Source organism: Camelus ferus, chromosome 13, assembly GCF_009834535.1.
Source record: "Camelus ferus isolate YT-003-E chromosome 13, BCGSAC_Cfer_1.0, whole genome shotgun sequence".
NCBI lineage: Eukaryota > Metazoa > Chordata > Mammalia > Artiodactyla > Camelidae > Camelus > Camelus ferus.
In genome coordinates this window covers 13,133,368-13,146,342 of record NC_045708.1, presented here as the reverse complement: position 1 = coordinate 13,146,342, position 12,975 = coordinate 13,133,368, and the positions used below count along the sequence as shown (strand labels likewise).

The 12,975-nt window shown below is 52.4% G+C and overlaps 1 protein-coding gene across 4 annotated transcripts in view; it reads left to right on the top strand.

Moving 5' to 3' along the window:
- CAPZB (capping actin protein of muscle Z-line subunit beta) overlaps positions 1 to 12,975 on the top strand; it is a 130,859-nt gene that overhangs the window by 102,006 nt on the left and 15,878 nt on the right. For all 4 annotated transcript variants that reach the window (XM_014562229.2, XM_032495319.1, XM_006188275.2 and 1 more), the window contains exons 5-6: positions 10,425 to 10,566; positions 10,946 to 11,062. In XM_014562229.2, coding sequence (XP_014417715.1) covers positions 10,425 to 10,566; positions 10,946 to 11,062 — 259 coding nt within the window. The remainder of the gene's footprint in view (positions 1 to 10,424; positions 10,567 to 10,945; positions 11,063 to 12,975) is intronic.

The window sequence follows — 12,975 nt, the reverse complement described above, 5'->3', positions numbered from 1 at the left end:
TGGGGAGCCGGGCTGGGCCGTGTACCCTGGCGGGGAGGGGCAGTGGAGGTGGCCCTCTGAGCTGTGTGGCTGTTGAGTGAAGGCTGAGCAGGACGTGGGCGGTGGGGAGCGGCGCACAGGCCCTTGTCAGGCATGGACTTGGTGCGTCGGGAGGGGTCTGAAGGGTCCCAGGGGACACAGGAACCTCTGACACACATCCTAAGGAGCTCCTCCGTGAGCCATTTGGAGGCTAGATCGGAGGGGCCGGGAGTGAAAGACCCTGACTGGACTTCTCTTAGTCTGGCTTGTTCCTAAGTACTTCCCTCTGCTGTGGCTGAGCGGGACTTGTTTGAGGTTACCCAGTGTGTCCACCACCACAAACAGCCAGACCAAGTTACCTCTGGTTTCTGGAGTCGGAACCCCACTGGGAAGTGGGTGGAAGCGCTGAGCGGGGCGCGTGGGAGGTAACAGAATTGTTTAGGAGAGTTCGGGAGCAGGCGAAACCTGGACCGTCGGGTCCGGCTCATCTGCCCCCACTGCCTGCCCCTTCAGGTGGGTCTGGGTGGCTCGCGGTGCCCTTGCCCAGAGGTGGAGGGCCTCTTCCACATCCAAGGGTCTCCTGCAGGATCCTGCCCCAGGCACCACTTGCTACACATCCTGTGCTCTGGGGACAGCAGGGCAAAGGCCGGGAAGTCGTGTCTGGCGTCCAGCTTGTCGGCAGTGTAATTAGTGTTTGGGTTTCCACATGTATTACTTGTATCTTCAGCCATGCGTACAGAGGGCCTCTGAGACCCTTCCCTGTCTGCCGTGGGCCTCCAGCTGCCACAGTCTTGGGCTGGCGTGAGAGTGCTGGGAGCAGTTGATGGAGAGACCCCGGGTCACCTCAGCTGCGCTGTTTTGATTAAGTGGGAGGCGCGTCGAGAGAAGCCCGGTCCATTGTCCGGGAAGTTGGATTGAGTTTCTTCCTCCTCAACCCGAGCTGTAAGTTTCAGCTCTTCCACGAGCCCTGCTCTGAAGCAGGGGTGTCTGCTGCAGTTTCTAGAGCCCGTAAAGAGGGGGTCCAGACAAGCTGCCTGTTGCCCCCCAGCCTGGAGGGCAGTGATGGGAGCATCCATGTGGGTCTCCTCTGCCTGGCATCCTAAGCTTGCACCCAGGGTTCGGTTGTTCTGGCGTGCACTGTCTGTGTCTCATCTGCTGGAAGAAAGTTAAATGGAAAATATGAGTGTGCGGAAAACAAGTTCATTTACAAACAGGATCTCCTGAGTCAGCATCAGGGACTCTGGTTCCTCCAGAATTCTTGGGTTTCTGTCCCCACATGGCACACAGTCACACTTGGGGTTGTGTGATTCCACGTGTCGGGGTGAAGGGAGGACCAGCTCCCTCCGGTAGTGGAGCTCCCTCGTCCTGCCAGGCACCCTGTGCTCCTGGGATGCTGCTGGGTGGAAGTATCAAGGATGGGTGGTCTTAAAAAGGTCCAGCCAGCAGGCCCCTGCTGCTTCCTTGAGGTGGAGGACCCTCCTTTCCAGAATTCCCGATATAAGGTGCCTGGTGTTTGCCTCAGACTCCTGGCCACTCAGTGCACCCCTTCCTTCCTTCCCAGACATTCTCCTCCACCTAGAGGCGGCATTGTGTACAGTGGTGTGGTGGTGGTGGTGGTGGGGTGTGTGCGTGTGTGTGTGTGTGTGTGTGTGTGTGTGAGAGAGAACTTACCTAAATTTAACCCCACAGGCTGAACCAGGGCCCCCTGAGGCCTAGCCTACCCACCTGCATTCCCTGTGGTACCCCCAACCACAGCTGGGGGTCTCAAGATGGCAGGCAGCCTGGAATGGGAACAGGACATGGCTCTGGGGCAGCCAGCACCCCATTTCTCACCTTTGTAACTTGGGTGCATTCCTTTCTCTCTCTGGGTTTGCACCTTCTTAACTGTAAAATAACATAGCAAATCCTCGATACAAACTGGGTTCTCAAAAATGGCAGCTCTTGGACGATGGTGATGACTTTGAAACTCCAGAAGACCTTGACCATCCACGTTGTCCTGAGGTGGTCTAAGCAGGGTTGCAGCATTTCCGTGGGTAGTCAGAGAGGCAGAGGATGCTTCAGAGGTGCGAGGTGAGGACGGTTAGGTCTAATCCCAAGCTAGCTTGGCAGCCCCTGCAGCAGCACCATTGTTTCCAGAGAGGCCTTCATTATTTCTCTTGAAGTAAAAAAACAAAAACCTTGTAAAGAGAAGCTGTAAAGTGCAGCCGCCGTCCAGATGTGCACTTCTAAGTGCAACTGGCATTAAAGTCACACATGCCTAAGCCGATTGGTGTGTTTGCTCTGGAATTGTTGCACCTGTGTGTGCTGGATGGCATTTCTGCAGAATACCTGTCCCATGGCTGTGGGCAGACTCTGGGACGTATTCCGAAAACCATGGTGGAAACAGCTGTTCCCAACACACAGATGGGGGTGATGTGGGCATCAGTGTCAGATCTGGGCATGGCCAGCCCACAGCGAGGCCTTGCTCTCATTCTCCGTTTTGCCCAGAGCCCACTCTCACCCCCAGGGCTGAGGGTATGGGACCGCGCTCACAGAGCACGCAGGACCTTGTTCTGTGGGCAACTGAGAACACGGCAAAGTCAGGAGAAGGGAGATCTCCCCTTCTCAGCCCAGAGACGGCCTTATGATGCCACCTCGCAGCCACTGGTGGCTGTGCGCTTGCTCCGTGCCGGGCTCCGCCATTTCCTCTACTCTTCCTGGAGCCTCCCCGCAGTGGTTTTACAGATGCGGCTTGAAGGGGAGGCTGGTACACCAGTGTGGGGAGGAGAACCCACATTTTCCAAGCCCTCGTGATTTGGGCTGTCAGCCTGCCTTCTGTAGCTCCCATGGGCTTCCCAGAAGCTGTCCCCAAGGGGCAGCACCCACGTCCTGTCGGACGGGATACACTTAGCTTCTTGATGGCCAGCCTGGAGCCTACAAAAAGAGAATGTTGGTCTGCACCGCAAACAGGGAGGCCAGGTTTTAGATGCTCCTCCAAGCCAATTGGAGAGTTTTCCTTTTTCCTGGGGTGGAGTTGAATTGTTCCCACTTGTGGGTGCCAGGTGCCTTTTAATGTTTGAAGGATGTTAAGGATGATCAGAAAAACAAACTACTGGTAGCTGGGGATTTTATTTTCTTTTTCAGGCTGGGAGGAAACAAAAAGAGATTGGGGACAGAACCTCAGCTGAAAGTAGAATGGCTCTGCGTCTGGGTTTTATCCTCCCGTCTTTGCCTTAAAATCAGCCGTAAGCACGGGAGCTTCTGTTTGAACGAGCACCCACGTGATCTCCTCCTTACTGTTGTGACCGAGCGCCAGCCGGTCACAGTGAAGAGTGTCCCTCGTGACCGTTTATTCCAGGTCTTGCTTCTCTTTAATGAGACCACGTATGTCACAGAGGGACACAGAGTAGGGGAGTGAGATCTCACAGACTCCTACGGCTCTCATCCTCTCCCAGGTCCAGTGTTCCTAGCTTGGCAGTGGATAGTGGAGGGATCATTTGTTTTAATTGCACTGACATTTAAAGATTTTTCAGTCTGAACCCTGCATTTGGCATTTCAGCGAAGCCCACTTCCTGTGTTCCCTTGTCTCTCCCGCCTCCCCAACCGGCTCCTTCTCTTTGGGCAGAATCAAGACTGGGCGTTCCCACTTTCGCACTGTCCCGCGGTTTGACAGGAGTGTCCAGACCATAGCTGTCCTTCCAAGCTGACCATCAGTCTCCCCAGAGTCTTTCCTGCAGCCGACACTGATCTTTCTGGAAAGTCTTGGAATTGGCTCAGAGAACTGGTGCACACAGCTTGGAGCTTGGCTGGATCCTTATTTGGATTGCACCGACTTTGATGTATATTCCCATATACACCGTATATTCCCTTGGAGGTAAAGACCTCCAAGGAAGGGTGGTTTGGCTAGGGCACGGATGGCAATAGATTCAGAATCCCAAAAGATAGGTTGAAATGGTACAGCCATGTCTGTGAGACTTAAACATAACAGATTTGAGTGGAAAGTAGTATTCTCAGGTCCAGTATACCAAGTTCCCAAAAGTATAGGATGTGGGAGACAATTTCATGACAACACATAAGAAGAAATATTTTGTCTGAGATGACTGCGAGCTCGGTGCGTGTCAGTATGAGTGAGGTGTGGTTTGCACCCCTGGATGGAGAAGTGGCCTCGGCTCCCAGGGACATGCTCGGCTGCGCTGCTCAGGGGTTGACGTGCAGTCGGTGCATTGACTTCTGCTCTCATTCGCTTGAGGAGGAGCATAACCAAGGTACGGGACCTTAAAATCATGTCTTAGGTAGATTAATTGTAAGGACAGAAATGCCGGACAAGAGTTCGTAAACCATCTTTACATATTTAAAAAGACTATGTAAAATAGATAAGCAACGAGGATTTACTGTGTAACATATAACACAGGGAACTATATCAGTATGGTGTGATAATCTATAAAGGAAAATAATCTGAAAAATATATATGTAACTGAATCATTTTGCTGTACACCTGAAACTAACACAATATTGTAACTCAACCATACTTCAATTTAAAAAAAAAAAAGACCACATGAGGAAGGGGCATTATGTTCTAGTTTTAGGTGATTCCAGAAGGCAGTAGGTAGAAGTTTTCTCTCGGGCCCAAAGAGAACTATTTGAATTGGTCAAAGTGGAGATGTTTACCTTGGGAATGTAGTGAGTTCCCTGTCACTGGAGGTCTGTAAGCAGAACTTTGATCAGCATGATTAAAAGGTTAGGAATCTGCACTGTGGTGCTCAGAGTCTACCCCATACCAGCCCTCGTGCAGGCACCAAATCCAGGAGTGTCAGGGCTGGGAGGGAGCCTGCTGAACCTCGGGTACAGCTCTTACATCTCACAAATGAGAAAACCACTCTGGTGCCAAAGAAATATTCCTTGTCTTTCTCTTTGCTTTATTTAACGACACTGACTGCTGAAGCTCTCACGCTTGCAGCATCTAGGGCCCTTGCTTTGTGATATCTCCCCCACTGCCCTGACTTGTCTGCATCTGGGGCCCCTCGTCTGTACCCCAGTATTGCAGGTGTCATTGCACTGCCAGAGATCGCGTCTGCTCCAGTCTCCTGGCCAGTCCTGGGAAGGCAGCTCAGCCCACTTAATGGCTATAGGACCACGTCTAAGTGACCGTCACTGAGCCTGCTCCCAGCAGATCTGTGCTGGCTGTGGTTCTTGGGGGTCATGGCGTGTGACTCATTTTAACCTGTCAGGGCCTCTGTCTTAGAACCACAAGTCTAGCTACTCTCCCAGGAGGCGACTTGACAGGAAGGAGTGAGGGCCAACCTCAAGCCACATCCAGTCCCACCTTCCCTGTTAACATTTGCAGCCCAGCATCGGCCACGCCTGGTTACAGCCCCGATCTCTGAAACAAAGTTTCCATCCTGGTCCACACAAGCCTCAACCTCAGACACTCCATAAAGCTTTGGGAGCAGAAACAGGTTTTTTTCTTTCTTTTGTGAAGTCAGTCATTTTGAATGTGAAGTTCTGTGTTCCCCTATTTTCTCCTCCTCCCCAGAAGTCCTTCGGGGGGAGAGTGACAGACGTAGAGTCTGTATGTGTGACTCTGACGTTGGTCAGGTGAGGGGTGCTTTTCAGGGGGAGACGATGGAGGTCTCTGAGGAGAGGGGAGTCCTTGACACCACGGGCTTTTTGTCGATCCCAGCTCAGCGATCTGCCTGAGGTAGGGCCGCTCCCCCAGACCCTTGATCGTCATTGGCTATGCAGGTGCATAGCCAGCCCCACCCGAGGGGCTTGCTGAGGCTCTGGGCTCGTCCAGTGCAGGCATGGCCCCTGGCGAGCCCGTCTTTTGAAATTTACGAAACCTGGGCCTGCCAGGTGTCGTTGACATACTGTTTTCCAAATGGTGGGACTTACAGAGCCAGCCTGAGTGGCCCCTCCTCCTTGGTCCCAGCTCTGTTTGTCTTAGAAAATGTCCATCTCTGCTGGGAAGGTCTCGAAAGCCACCAGGACTGTGGAGCCGATGGCGCTTGTCTGAAGGGGCTCACTCTTGGGCAGACCCCAGCTCAGCGTTTTCCTCCAGTTGTTCCCAGGTTGGTCTGTTGTTTCCCCTACTCCTGGCATTCCTGGCGTTCTCAAAGGCCCCACTCCTTCCCAGTTCAAGACTTTCCAAGGTGGCTTCTCTGCAGTGTCCCCTGGTTTTCCCTGTGGCTCACAGGTTACTCACTCTTCACCACATATATGAATTTCAGCCCTGCACTTCTTGAAGTACCGAGGCCTAAGAAAAAGCCTAGGGGTTTCATCTTTGGGTGTCCATGTTTTAAAGCTGTCCCCTGAGCTGCCCACTTGACCAGAGACCCCTGGGCCTTCCCTCCTGAGCCCTGCCCAGCTGGGCTGTGGCAGTGGTCCTGGGACCATCTTCCCTCCCTCCCTGATGAAGCTGGGGCAGAGTGTGGATGGGGCTGGTTAGACCCTTGGGCAGCCTGCTCCCAGCTCTGGGCCACTCTTGAGCCTTCGTTCACGTCCCAGGAGCGAGTCGCCGGCAATGGCATGGCCACCTTATTGAAATACCATGTTAGCATTTAAACAATATTAATACTATTTGACTCATTAAATATACAAAGGCCAGTTAAAGTGCTTCCATGTGTGTGCTGTTAGTTCTGGCGGGCAACTCCTCAGATGGCTTTATGTGGTTTCAGACAACATTTTAGCACATTCTTAAAATACCCACAAAAGCCTTTATGTAAAAGCTCATAAATGTGAACCACATAAAAATTATTTTTTTTCCTGTTTCATGTCATTATGATCAAAGTACAGTAGGTAAGAATAAATTTTCAAAAACTTGTTGAGGTCCCTCTTTAATTAATGCTTCACGCGCAGAACCGAGCCATAAACCAGGGGACGGTGCTGTCCGTGTGCCCTGCAGCCCCCTCGCCACCGGCCAGGCACGTGGCCGAGGCTGGAGATTCTGGGCAATCTGGGTCGGCCCTTTCTGTTCACTCCCTCCTCTGCTCCCTTTGTCTTGGGACATCAGGTTGAGACTTGCAGCCGCTCAAGTCCCCGGAGATCCCTTTAGGGAAATGGAATGCGAGGCCACTCTTGAATTGTGGCGTCAGGGCCGTTTCGGCACGTCTGCCTCGCCTCGCCTCGCCTCGCCTCGCCTCGCCGCCCCACTGCAAGTGGGCGCGCAGTGTGCAGATGGGCCGCGTCACCTCTGGTGCTGCTGCTCTCATTTTTTTATTGAGTCAAATCGCCTGTAAATGAGGATGCTACCCGGTGGAGTACAATCCCCACTATTGAAAACAATTATGGAGATCACGTGTCCCCGTGGAAAGGTGCTCGCCGTTTCATACCAAGTGCAGAAAAGCCGAACCCAGCGCAGTCCCGCTGCTGTGCTTAACAGTTACATAAAAAGTGAGCATCTGGACAGAGACTGGAAGGGAATTTGGAAAAATCAGATTTATGGGATGAGTTGATTTATGGAGTTATGGGCTAAATTTTAAGTTTCCTTTTTTTAAAAAAAATAATGTTCTTGTAATAAAAATTTTAATATGGGGGGGGAAAGAGTAGTAACCCACACGGAGGCCAGAATCGAACTTGCATTTTTACCTTCTCTGTCTCCAACATTTTGTAACTTTGGACCCTGGTCAGTGTGGCGCACGGGGGAAGCTGAGGATGCTGGGGAGAAGCTGCCCAGAGTGGGAGCCAGGCCACAGGGTGGGACGTTGGAGGAGAAACAGCCAGTTTGCCTTATAAAACGATAATGCTGTTGTTTTACTTTTCTGCAATAAAAGAGAAATCCAAAGGAACGGACTGAGGGGGCTCAAGCACAGGCCACCTGGTGCTTTTGAACTGGTCACCGGGTGGTGTCGACAAGGGCTGTTGAGCCACCAAGCTCTCTGCTGGTTCCCTTCCAGGGCAGCCTGACCTGCTAACCCCTGAGTCCCGTATCACAGGGTGGTGAGCCTTTGACAAGAACCACACTCTGGTTTGGGAGGCGCTTGAGGACTGCAGGCTGTGAGGGGCGGAAGGATGGACATGCCTGCGGGGCTCCACGCCTTCACTCCAGGATCACCAGCGGAAGAGAGGAATGATCGGCCCATCCTCTTGGCCAACACAAGAAAAGCCACATTTTAAAAAGTTGTTGTTTTTTCCCTTTTGATGTGGGGTTGCTCTCCCTGCAAGCAGACTAGAAAGGAAAACTGTGTGTTGGAAACCAGCCCTCTGTCAGCAACAGGACGGGGATGGGCAGGTCTGCCTGGGCTGCTCTTTCGCGGCAGCGCCACTGTGTATGCCTCCTGCTGAGTCGTGAGCTGAGGGGTCGCCAAGGGCCAGGAGAGCAAGCAGAAGGGTTCCCAGAGCCCATGCTGCCCTCTCCCCTGAGTCTCCGGGTGACCGATGCGTCTCCACATGTCTCAGGAGTGCGCCAGGACCGCCCATGTGTGTCCGGCTCCCTACAGGGCTGGGCTGGATCAGGATGGCCCTCTGGGAGGAGATGGGGCCTCAGGCTCTGAACCAAGACACTTACCTGCTTGGGGTTTGGAGAGAGATTTAGGGCAAGAGAAAGAGTCTCCCTGAGCGGGGGTCCTTGAGTGCCCTGCGTTGGCAGTCTCTGGAGGTCACCTGGGGTGGCACCGGGCTCTGGGCCCCCACAGGTGTGTCTCTTCATCCTCTCGGGCTTTCTCTCTCACAGTTCTGCCCCGTGCTGTGCCGGAGCCAGGGTCCTCCCCACCCTCAACCTTTTCACAGACATTCAGCCCCCGGGCTGGCACCTCATCCATCCTCCAGGCCTCAGCTGCCTTCCAGGCCCACTTGCCAGGGGAGGCAGAGCTGTGAATTGCATTTGCCGGCTTTGTCACAGTGGCTAGTGTGGGAGGGAGGAGTGGGCACAGTCTCCCTGAGGAGTCCTGATGGGGAGGGGGCAAGGGTAGCCAGGGTGTGGACCGTCGGGCACCCAGGGGTCCCCGCAATGCATTCGAGCAGGAGGATGAGCAGTCACGGTGCCCTGTGGCTCACAAAGCAGGCACTACTTCCTCGATCTGATCACCTCTTCTTACCCCTTGGTGTATCCATGTACTGACCTTTGTACAGAAACTTACTAGTTTGAAAGAGTTTCAGATTTACAGCAAAATTATCCAAAAAAGATTACAAAGAATTCCTCTATACCCTTCACATACATTCTGTAAATATTAACATTTGCCATGTGTATTTTTTTTATTATATAACAGCTTGATTGAGATGTAATTCACATATGTTTATTTTTAGTTCTTCTTTTGTTATTAAAATTAAGAATAATCTTTGATCAGGTATCTACTGCCCTGCTTTGCTTTTGTCTCTCAAGAGTCCTATAAAGTAGATAGTATCCTTGTTTTATGAAGAAGCCAAGGCCCAGTTCACACAGCTGGTACCTGTGATACGCAGCTGTTGGGCAGATAAACGTGTCCGCAGAGCTAGTAACTGGGGGTTCGGGGATGGGGCCCGTGCCGGCCTGAGTCCCAAGGCCGCCAGCTCCCACCCTCCTTGAGGGTCCCGGAGGTGCCTGCCGCACCAGGGATGTGGGGTTTATTGGGGTCAGAGAAGCCACCGACTTTCTGGTAAAGAATGTGCTAGCCACCAGAGATGAGGTCTTTCCGAGTTTTGGTTGGTCATCGGCAGAATGTGAGATGTGCAGGTCAGCTTGGTGGTCTGTCCGCCTTTGCTTTCTGAGCTCCTCGGGCCTGTGCCCACGGCCGCTCGCTGCCTTGGTGCTCTTGAATTTGGGGTCCTCACCTGATTTCCTTTGCTCCTCTGCCCTTTTCTTGCACTTGATCTGAATGAGGAATTTTTCCGTGTGGCTTCAGACCTGAGGAGGAGGCTCCATCCCAAGCTTAGCCCTTCATCTCTGGCCACAGTGTTGCTCCAAGTTGCTCTGATAGGCCATCAGGAGCCGTGGAGTGTTCTGGGTCAGAGCGCATGGATGTCTGCTCTCCGTGGGAGCAGTCTGGAGCGCTGGGGCTCTGTTTATCCCTCTTTATCTCTTCTGTAAAGTAGCCATCCCAAAAGATAGGCATATCGAACAGTAATGCCTGTGGGGTGTCTCTGTCACACACTTAGCTGGATCCTTTGTTCGGAAGGAATACGAAGCCCAGAGAGGTTTAGTTCTCTTGCCAGAGACCACCATGCTAGAGTAAGTGGCAGCTCAAACTCGTATTATCTTTAGGACTCCTAAGCCTGTGTTCTTTCTGTGCCCCACCCCACCCACCCCACAAAAGGATGCTGTATGCCCTCCCCTGACCAACAGATGATCAGGACAAATGCAAGGATCAACCCTGGAACCACTGTAGGGAGGGTCCTTAATCCCAGACAGACATTTGGATGAATCTTTGTCAAGTGACAACCCCTGGGACCTGGGCTGATGGCCTGTAATTTGACGGGCTTAACATCTAATGGGCACATGGGCCTGTTTCCTGCAGGTATTTTGAAGGCGGCGTCTCATCTGTCTACCTCTGGGATCTGGATCATGGTTTTGCTGGAGTCATCCTCATAAAGAAGGCTGGAGATGGATCAAAGAAGATCAAAGGCTGCTGGGATTCCATCCACGTGGTGGAAGTGCAGGTACCGCTCCCCAGCGGCTGGCGGCCCCGGACCTCCAAGTGCAGATCCCCCCCCCCACCAGTGGTGCAGCCCTGTTCTCTAGCCGGTGCTTCTTGATGGGGGATACTGTGATGTATAAACCCCTGCTTATTCCTTAAAGTGCCTCCAGCCGTTTGGATAAAGATAAGTCAGGATTGCAGTAGTCATTGATCCTAAAGAACTTGGATACACATGACTGCAGATTCACTCCCTTTAAAACCCAGTGAGATTTTTAAGAAGGGTCGTGTGATGGAAATGTCTAGGAAGGGACATGTTAGAGCCACCTGAATTCAGGGGCCACTTGGGGCTCTCCTCAGCTCCAGGTTGTGCCCCAGGTTCTGATCTCTGTCTCGTCCTCCAGGAGAAATCCAGCGGTCGCACCGCCCATTACAAGCTGACCTCCACGGTGATGCTGTGGCTGCAAACCAACAAGTCTGGCTCTGGCACAATGAACCTCGGAGGCAGCCTTACCAGACAGGTAGAGTGGTCGGGGCCCACGGGAGCCGGCCTCAGAGCTGGCTGTGTGCTGGGATGAGTGAGCAGCTGCCCCCACAGAGAGGCCCTGGGACAGCCGCTGGGCCTGACATGGTCTCCCCACAGGCCTGTCGGTGATTCCCAGATTCAGTCACAGGAAGTTTCATCTCAGGTCAGGGTATTTACATTAAAACGCTACTGTGGTGGCGAGGACATACTGCTGGTAACACTTTAGAATGAATGAATTTCTCAGTTGTGACTTAGTTCATGTATTAGGGCTCTTGGTTGCAAGTGACAGGTAAAACTCTGACTTAAGCAAAAATGGAAACGAGTCAGCCCACAGAATTGTGATGTTCAGACTTTCATTCAGCACGGCTGGGACAGAGACACAGTGATGCCAGCAGGACTGTGAATCTCCCTGTGGGGGCTCCTGGGAGAAGAGCTTCTCTCTCAGCAGGTCTGCCCTAACCCCAGAAACGTCTCACTGCCAGATCGGGTTACCTGTCCGTCACAGGATCATCTCCTGAGGCTAGGAGGGTGAAATAGTGGCTAGACCTGGGTCATGTGACCGCCGAGGTGGAGTAGCTGGAACAAGGGTATTGATTTCCTAGAGTAAAACCAGGCAGCTTTTCACAGTAGAGGGCGGGGTGGATGTGGGCCAGTGGCAGGCACTGGACACTGGTGGAGAGGTGCTTTCTGCAGAGAGGACTGACGGACATGATCTTGTAGGTGGAGGTGGGCAGTATGAGAAGTGACCACAGAGCCAGAGGGTCAGCCTAGATGCTTGGCAACAGGCTGCTGGGAAGTAGTAGCCAGGGTCCCAGAAAGGAGAGAAAAGGCTGGAATAAAAGCTGAAGGGATTCAGAAGAGGGAGTGCCTACTTCAAGCACCTGAGCAAGTTTACCGGCCTCCCCACACACGTACCCGGTGGTGACTGGTAACCGACATGCACCTGCTCTCTGCTCAGTTCCGGCCCCCACGCAGCAGCACCCCAAGGATGCAGCCAAATGATGCTCACCAGCATCCTTCAGTTTGCGCCCTAGCCGGGCACTTCTCAAAACTCAGAATATTTTTTCACCTCATAAAGAAAAAAATGAGTACATGTGGTCAGAGCAGTCCAAAGGCTGATTGAGTCAAAGGGTCTTTACATTGGAAGAGTTCAGAGGTCACTTCCCATCCTGACAGGACACCTATGCCTCCCTAATAGGATAGGACCAGGGAGCTCGCTGCCTTGGGAGACAGCCCATTCCTTTCACATCAGCCTCCATGAAAAATTGCATCCGTCCGAGAACCTGTCCTCCAGAGGGGGCCCCAGGCTGCTCGGCTGGCGCCTCACCAGCGTGCATTCGACTACTTGGCTGCCCAGTCCCTACCCAGCCTTCCCCTTTGGGAACCATAAGTTTGTTTTCTGTATCTGTGAGTCTTTTTCTATTTTGTAAATAAGTTCATTTGTGTCGTTTTTTTAGATTCCGCATATAAGTGATACATGATATTTGTCTTTTCTCTGTCTGACTTAATATGATAATCTCTGGGTCTATCCGTGTTGTTGCAAATGGCATTATTTCAGTCGTTTTTTATGGCTGAGTAGTATTCCATTATGAGTTGATCATTTTTAAAGTGAGGTTTTACATGTGTCCTCACACCCTGGTTTTTGTCCATTCTGCTTGTGACAGTTGAATCTCAGTTTTGGTCATCAAGGTATTAGTTGTCCCTTCTGGCTTTGTTCCTTGCACATTGACTAAGATGACTCTATGTCTTCATATTAGGTCAAGGCCAAGTTCAGAGCCCTCCAACCTGGCTTTACTAAAGACTGCCTTAGAGGGAGGCGCCAGCCTGATAACCATCTTTCTGGGGTACTCGTGATTACGGTGGGCTTGTTTAGCTCTAACCAGGGCTTCAAGTTTCCAGACAGATGCC